The sequence below is a fragment of the Physeter macrocephalus genome, chromosome 9 (assembly GCF_002837175.3).
Source record: "Physeter macrocephalus isolate SW-GA chromosome 9, ASM283717v5, whole genome shotgun sequence".
Classification (NCBI taxonomy): Eukaryota; Metazoa; Chordata; class Mammalia; order Artiodactyla; family Physeteridae; genus Physeter; species Physeter macrocephalus.
In genome coordinates, this window is record NC_041222.1 from 95,753,020 (window position 1) to 95,761,975 (window position 8,956).

The following is an 8,956-nucleotide window of genomic DNA, read 5'->3' on the forward strand; positions in this document are numbered from 1 at the left end:
ATTAAAACCTTTATAGACAAGCAAAAGCTAAGAGAATTCAGCACCACCAAACCAGCTTTACAACAAATGCTAAAGGAATTTCTCTAGGCAGGAAACATAAGAGAAGGAAAAGACCTACAAAAACAAACCCAAAACAGTTAAGAAAATGGTAATAGGAACATACATATTGATAATTACCTTAAATGTAAATGGATTAAATGCTCCAGCCAAAAGACACAGACTGACTGAATGGATACAAAAACAAGACCTGTATATATGCTGTCTACAAGAGACCCACTTCAGACCTAGGGACACCTACAAACTGAAAGTGAAGGGATGGAAAATAGATATTCCATGCAAGTGGAAATCAAAAGAAAGCTGGAGTAGCAATTCTCATATCAGACAAAAGAGACTTTAAAATAAAGACTATTACAAGAGACAAAGAAGGACACTACATAATGATCAAGGGATCGATCCAAGAAGAAGATATAACAATTGTAAATATTTATGCGTCCAACATAGGAGCATCTCAATACATAAGACAAATGCTAACAGCGATAAAAGGGGAAATCGACAGTAACACAATAATGGTAGGAGACTTTACACCCACTTTCATGAATGGACAGATCAATGCAAATGAAAATAAATAAGGAAAGACAAGCTTTAAATGACACAACAGACCGGATAGATTTGATTGATATCTATAGGGCATTCCATCTGAAAGTGGCAGAATATACTTTCTTCTCAACTACACACGGAACATTCTCCAGGACAGATCACACCTTGGGTCACAAATCAATCGTAGGAAAATTTAAGAAAATTGAAATCATATCAAGCATCTTTTCTGACCATACACTATGAGATTGGAAATCAATTACATGAAAAAAACTGTAAAAAACACAAATAAATGGAGACTAAACAGTGTGCTACTAAATAACCAAGAGATCACTGAAGAAATCCAAGAAGAAATAAACAAATGCATAGAAACAAATGACAACGAAAACATAATGACCCAAAACCTATGGGATGCAGCAAAAGCAATTCTAAAAGGGAAGTTTATAGCAATTCAATCTCACCTAAAGAAAAAAAAAAAAAACTATCTAAACTTACACCTAAATCACCTAAAGAAAAAAAAAAAAAAACTATCTAAACTTACACCTAAAGCAACTAGAGAAAGAACAAGGAAAACCCAAAGTCAGTAGAAGGAAAGAAACCATAAAGATCAGAGCAGAAATAAATGAAATAGAAAAAAAGAAAACAATAGCAACGATAAATAAAACTAAAAGTTGGTTCTTTGAGAAGATAAAATTGATAAACCCTTAGCCAGACTCATCAAGGAAAAAAAAGGGAGAGAATGCAAATCAGTAAAATTAGAAATGAAAAAGGAGAAATCACAACTGACACTGCAGAAATACAAAGGATTTTAAGAGACTACTACAAACAATTCTATGCCAGCAAAATGGACAACCACAAAGAAATGGACAAATTCTTGGAAAGGTACAATTTTCTAAGACTGAACCAGGAAGGATCAGAAAATATAAACAGACCTATCATAAGTAATGATGAAACTGTAATTAAAAATCTTCTAACGGGGCTTCCCTGGTGGCACAGTGGTTAAGAATCTGCCTTCCAATGCAGGGGACACAGGTTCAAGCCCTGGCGCGGGAAGATTCCACATGCTGCAGAGCGACTATGCCCGTGTGCCACAACTACTGAGCCCATGTGCCACAACTACTGAAGCCCGCGCACCTAGAGCTCATGCTCCGCAACGAGAAGCCACCGCAATGAGAAACCCACGCACCACAACGAAGAGTAACCCCCGTTCGCCACAACTAGAGAAAGCCCACATGCAGCAACAAAGACCCAGAGCAGCCAAAAATAAATAAATAAAATAAATAAAATTTTTAAAAAATTATAAAAACAACAAAATCCCTTAGCGTCCTTACTGATGAAATCTAAATCTATTTAGAATCTAAAATTGGAATGTATGGGGTAGTTATATACCTTAAAGACTATCTACCTGTGTAGATATATGAGTGTATATTTACACTCATATGCATGTAAAAACATTTAGTTTTAAAAATGGAAAAGATACTTTTACTTTATGAAAATATACATTACTAAGCAAGTGAAAAGAAAATACAAATCCTAAAAAGTGTGAGGAATTACATTGAAAACTCACCCAACAAATTAATCCCATCGTTTACAATGAGCTGTCCGTGACGCAAGTAGTTCAAAATGGGTTCAAAGTACTCAGGACTTCGGTCAATTAAGAAAGCTCCTCTATGATCTTGTTTATTTCCCCACACACCTGTGGGACCATTAAAATGAAGAAAGCCCCCCATAAACAAAAAACAAAGTTAGAAATTTATAGAAGGAAAATTGTGTAACATACCAGTAAGTTTTTACTCTTGTAAAAATTATTACTGATTCCATTAAAAAGTACAAAGGACAGGAGTTATAAAGTCAATACAACTACAAACAGATCACACAAAATGTGATCTCACTGCACTCACCTTTGTCCTTAAACATGTGGGCCAGCATACTGTCAGGTTCTTTATTCACTAAAGTGCTCCTAAGAATTCAGGGAAAAAAATTGATTTCTCCATTTGTCTTTATAAACAAACATATTTAAGTCAAGAGTATACTTGATCCCAGCTGCTCTCTCAAAAAGATGCATGCTATAACCTGGGAGGAGTGATGCTGGGAAACAAAAATGTGCAGTAAGTTGCCACTTATCAAAATCTCTTCTAATCTGGCACTTCCTTTGATTTAAATATTGGTTTCGTTGCCTTTAATTTCAATGCTGATCTATCCTTCTAGCAAGCTACTGTATCACAATTTTCTTGATCGAAATTTACATTTTTCTTATGCCTTTAGTATAAGCAGTTGTAGTCTAAAAATTTCAGTACTGTTAATTTTTTACTTGTGTTGCATGTATATTACTCAATATTTTAAAAGCATATTCTAAAAACAGTAAATTCATGCTTTTCATGCTTTCTCTGGAATGACTTGTGAACCATTTCTACTCTTAGAAAAAATTTTCTAAATATTGGCTTCAAATCACATAGTATATTTAAGCAGCATTGGAATATCTTCTAAGGAAATCAGCAAACTGAAGGCAAGAACAAACAGTACATAGTACCCTCTCAACACAAACATACACGTGCACCTACCGTGTGGTTGTAAAGTACCGCCCTCCAACATTTAATGTTAGCCAGTCTGTGTGAGATCCTGACAACCCTTCTGGTACTTTAGAATCTGCCTGAGGGTCTAGAGATGACATGTAGAAAAAATAAACATTAAGTTGGGGGGGTTTGGGGAAGATGGCAATAGTATAATATTTTAAACTAAAACACACACATAAAAGCATGCCAGAGCTACTAGGACAGCAAGCCCTATACCCACAGACAGTATCTAAAACAAAACTAGGTGATAAGGTATCCCGCCAACACTGACAACTAGAAGAGCAGCATGGCATCAGCATCCTTGACAGAAGAAGCATCCTTGACGGAAGAAGCATCCTTGACAGAAGAAGCATCCTTGACAGAAACAACAGGGTATATGACGATCCTAAGAATTCCAAAGTAACCCATAAATATTCACTTCAAAACTCAGCAAGTCTACTTGAGAACAGCCGAATGGAAGTGGGAGGGGTGTGCCCACTCCAACCATGGGTGAGTCAAGCAGTCTGCAGTAAGATCTGAAGAGGCTGAAAACGAACTCTCAAAACCCACCCAGCCAAAGCTCCCACCTAGGACAAAGTCCCACACTGTGGATAAGATGTTGGGAAAAGAATCCAAGTTGAACAGAACAAAGACAACAGAGACAAAAGGAAAAGGAGTCCAGATAAAAGTCAAAAAAGGTCAAGCAGAACCAAAATATATTAGAAGGTGACTTCCATATTTTTTAATACTTCATAAAAACAACATAAAAGGGACACCTAGAGCCATGAAATTACAAAAACTTTCCTAAGTCAGCTCCCTTCTCAAGTTAAGGAAAACTAATTTCATGTAAAAATGAGCAACAGAAAATCCCATACAAGATTATTAAAAGAATAGGAAGAATTACATCCCTATAGATAATGAAAATGTGCCAGATAATGAAAATGTGCCGGAAAGAAATAGCCACAAAATAGGTAAACTACAATATTCCAAATATGCTAAAAGAAGTAAATAATACAAGGTATGAAAAAGCAACATAAACTACAGAATCACAAAATTCAGAAATGAGGCAAGAGCACTCAGGAGAGAATTAGAAATAAAAACCATCTCAGAAATGAAGATTAAACTAGGAGAAACACAGGAGTGAAAGAACACCACAGATGCCTTAAGGAAAATAAAAATTGAAAAGAGGAAAGCTTTAAAAATCAAGAAGAAACGAAGAAAGAGATGAAAAGGATTTAACAGAAGATTTCAGATACAGAAGACAAGTGTAGAAGATCCAACACATATACAATAGGAGTCCTGAAAGGAGAAACTCAAAGCATGGTAACAAAATAAATACATAAAGTTCAAGAAAACTTATCTGAAATTAAAAAAAAAAAAAAAAAAAAAACAAAAACAAAAAAAAACGATGTGAAACTACATATTGAAAGGGCCCACCACACATCTGAGAGATTCAACCCAGAACAGCTCAGAACACCCAGAAATAGTATACTAAAATTACTGTACTTTAAAGAAAGAGAATAATCCTTTGGGTGAGCTAGGAAAAATAATCACTTATGAAAGATCAGATTTTTTTTTTTGACACCAAAACTCTGTCAGAAAAAAATGCAGTAACATATGTAAGATATTTAAAGAAAAATAATATGAACCAAGGATTTTTTAACAACTTAATTGAGGTATAATTGAAATACAATAAACTACATATCATTAAAGTTTGAAATTTGTTCAGTTCTGACATATGACTTTATGACCAGTCAAACTGACTTTCAGGTATAGAAGCCACATGCAAGATGTCAGAGAATACAGTTCTCACAAGTTCTTTATAAAGAATCTACTAGAGAACAAGTTTCAGACAACCACTCGAGGCATCAGTTTAAGGAGTGGAGTAAAACTAAGTGATGGTTTTAAGGGAGAGAGTATAGTACAATGGTGTGTGTGTATATGTGTGTATGTATATAGTACATAATAATATTTGACAATGGATAAACAATACAATTATTTTTTAAGTAAGGAAAGAAAGGAATGAGCATATTAAAAAAATGTTTAACTGTCTTTAGTAGTCACATTGGTATTCAAAGTACTGGGATTATTATTGAAACTTTTATGTGTATTTTGTGTAGGATGAAGGAAATGAGTAATTATGTGACATTACAATTCCATCACTCCCTATGTCCTTGGAAACCAGGATTACTGATATGCAAGAAAGGAGACATAGATGTAAGATAGAAGATGTTAAATAAAAATCTTATAATCCTAATATAAACCAAAGTATTAGTATGAATCCATGAGATACTTTATTTATATGTTATATGTGATATAAAGCTTTATATCATATAATATTTATTATATATGAATTTTATCCTCTAGCTAGCTATGTATTTCCAACTCTGTTCACCAAAAAGCCTAGTAATCATGACGAACCCAGTAGCAGCAAGCCTCCCCAGCACCCAGGCTGGGTCTTGAAATGACATTTTCCACTAAAAGAAATCAAGGCTTCCAAGAAAAAAAACACTGATTTGGGTTTAGGACAAGAGAAGTATAAGATTAACTCTTTGTTATTCCAGAGAGTAAGGAAAAGACTAATGGGGTTGTGTTAAAAGAAGGACATGAAGGGATTTCCACTGGCCAAAAGTAAAATAATCTAGGTATCAATAAATGCAGAGGATGAAAACATACCAAATATTTTCAACTCTGAAAGTTTGTAATGATAAAACAAAAAACACTAATCACTTTTTGTTTTGTTGTTTGTATGTATGCAATGAACCAATTAAGTGACCACTGCCTGCCAACCCACTCTGTTAGGCTAATGAATGAGAAAAATTTTTTTGTTCAGTCTTAAGGCAGAAACAGAGAAGATGCATTTACTTCTAAGCTGTTGTGTGATGATCTTGAGTACTACCTCCACTCACCAAATACAATTATTGTGAAAGCTTAAAGAAATACTTAAATATTCAGGGTGTGATTGTCTGGAACTAAATATATCAAATATTCATTAAAGAATATTTATTTAAGCCTCAGGCTCTTTCCTATGAGATATACACTGTATAAGCTTTCTTCGAAACTGAAGGGTAGTGTGTGTGTGTGTGTGTGTGTGTGTGTGTGTGTGTGTGTGGCTGCTACCAAGTTATTTTTGACTGATTTGATTTAACTGCTGTGAATGACTGGCAAACATTACTTTTTCAAGCAATATATGCTTAAAAAATATGTAACATAACAGAGATTTTGATTACTACTATCAAAGAGAAAATTTCAAAACAAAACAGTTATAGTTCTAAAATCAAAACTACCCTATCATGTCATAATTAATGAATACGTGCACATCCAGAGCCTTTTAACAGCATGTAAAAGATGAGGTATCCATACTAAAATATGGTCATCTAATTCAAGTTAGAAATTTATTTTCACACACACCCCCAATGCAAAATCAAAAAAGGTATGAAGAGCTGAATACTGCTGTAAAACACTTTTTAATGTTAAGCTTAGTAAAGCCATGTAAAATATTTGCCATTTCATCTTTATTTCGGCAGACAAAATTGGCTTTTAAGGAAGTCACTTACCAATAAATGGTTCTCCTTCACACACAAACAAAACATCATCATCCCTGGGGAAATCAAAATTTAAAAAGCCACCATCAAAATCCAGAAATCACATTAATTATCTGTTGACTAGAGGAACTATTCCTTAGAATAATGGAGAAGATCTGTTTTGCTATCTACGTGGCAAAGAAGTTGACCAAGTTCCAGTGTTTTTTATTTAAACCCAGGTTGTTTAAGCCTCTTCCTGCTCCAAAATTCTATGATCTGATGCGAATGGAATGAGGTGAACTAGACACTTGTCTTAAAGAGATAAATCTGCCGAGGGTATGTAAAAACCAAAACCAGAAAAAACCAAAATCACTATTGTGGTGGATCACTGATGAGTTTCCTTAACATTCTATTTTATTTAGCAAGTTTTCACCAAAGTAGGTCTCTGTGACGTTTATAAAATTCAAAGTGCTTAACCCCCTGACTTAACTGCCTCTGGATTTAAATTCAAAGAAGATCCTGCACATGAAAGTACTTTTGAAATGGAAAAAAACAAACCGAAACCCACTATACAAATTATGTGAGTTCAGCTTTCTTATCAATTGAAGAATATACTACTGAAGAATGTTATGCTCAAAGGATATGATTAAAGCTATAGCCATCTCTTCTTTTTTCACTTTAATTCTATAACCTTAAATAAATTATTAGGGTTTTCTGCCACATCATCAGCTGCTTTGTGCTCTGGAAATGAAAATAAATTTTCATATTAAATCTAAGAAGAATATAATTGGAAATAACTCTGCTGTAAACACTCACCCACTATACTCACCTAAATATAAATGAATACCCATAATTCTAAAATCTGGATTATCAGTGTATATCCTCCTTTCCTGCTCCACCCCACCGCACGATTAGTATAAATGATCAGAGCTTGTACTGTGAACCACAAATTATTAAACACGTAGATATAATAAAAATATATACTATTTCTTGTCCTAGCTTTTTAATTGAAGTATAGTTGACACACATTATGTTAGTTTCAAGTGTACAACATAGTGATTTGACAATCAAATTACATGAAATGATTACCACAATAAGTCTAGCAACCGTCTGTCACCATACAAAATTATTACGGTGTTACTGACTATATTCTTTGTGCTGCCAATTACATTCCTGTGACTTATCTATTTTATAACTGGAAGTCTGTACCTCTTAAGCCCCTTCACCTATTTCACCCAACCCCGCCAGTCTCCTCCCCTCTGGCAACCACCAGTTTGAGTTCTAAATAGGTAGATATTTTATAGTTCAGAAGGCTTCAGTTATGACCTTCTTCAATTATGACCTATGTTGCAGAAATTTTTATTTCTATAAGAATATAAATTATATTTCTGTAAGACATCACAGGAACACACAGAATTTTTCTTGGAAGCAGAGTCTGTGTTTGTTAAGGAGAAATTTAGGTTGATATAAATCATTCAATTATCCATAGAAACACATAGAAGCTGGGAGATAGATATTGAAAAACTAAGAAACTCTTCTAATTTATTTGGAATGAAAATCTTTATCTTTTACGTCTATAATCTTTTCTAATTGTTCACCATGCCAGTTAACTTTTTAAGACTAATATGAAAATTTGTTTTCCTCTAATTAACAAAAATCAGCTATTAAATGTATGACCTGGGTAAGTCATTTAACTTCTCAGATGTTTCGTTTCCTCATTTATAAAACAAAGGGACTAGAAGTGTTTAAAGGCAGTGTGTTATATTGAAAGGTTATTCTGACCTGGGTTTAAGTGAATATTAAACTTTGTAAACTACCATAATTTAGAACATCATTATCTTCACAACATCAATTTTAAAAAACCAACGCAGGGACTTCCCTGGCAGTCCAGTGGTTAAGACTCCACGCTTCCAACGCAGGGGGTGTGGGTTCGATCCCTGGTCAGGGAACTAAGATCCCACATGCCTTGCGGCCAAAAAAATAAATAAAAAGTCCATGCTTTGCCGATTAAATGAGGTAACTTGGGCAAAGCAAATACAACTTAACTGGCACAGAGTCAGTACTTAGTTTTGTGTTCCCATTCCATCTTCTTTGAGCCCCCTCCTGCTCCAAAATTCTATGATCCCAAGAGGATGGAATGAGGTGAACTGGACATTGGTTTTTTTGTTTTTGTTTTTTTTTTTTGGTATGCGGGCCTCTCACTGTTGTGGCCTCTCCCGTCCAGGCTCTGGACGCGCAGGCTCAGCCGCCATGGCTCACGGGCCCAGCCGCTCCGCGGCATGTGGG

At 34.7% G+C, this 8,956-nt stretch overlaps 1 protein-coding gene across 2 annotated transcripts in view; it reads right to left on the reverse strand.

Annotated features, from left to right (window-relative positions):
* Positions 1–8,956, reverse strand: part of KCTD9 (potassium channel tetramerization domain containing 9) — a 64,954-nt gene that overhangs the window by 44,842 nt on the left and 11,156 nt on the right. For both annotated transcript variants that reach the window (XM_024130808.2, XM_055087330.1), the window contains exons 3-6: positions 6,704–6,747; positions 3,156–3,252; positions 2,496–2,554; positions 2,162–2,290 (exon numbers count right to left, since the gene is read on the reverse strand). In XM_024130808.2, coding sequence (XP_023986576.1) covers positions 2,162–2,290; positions 2,496–2,554; positions 3,156–3,252; positions 6,704–6,747 — 329 coding nt within the window. The remainder of the gene's footprint in view (positions 1–2,161; positions 2,291–2,495; positions 2,555–3,155; positions 3,253–6,703; positions 6,748–8,956) is intronic.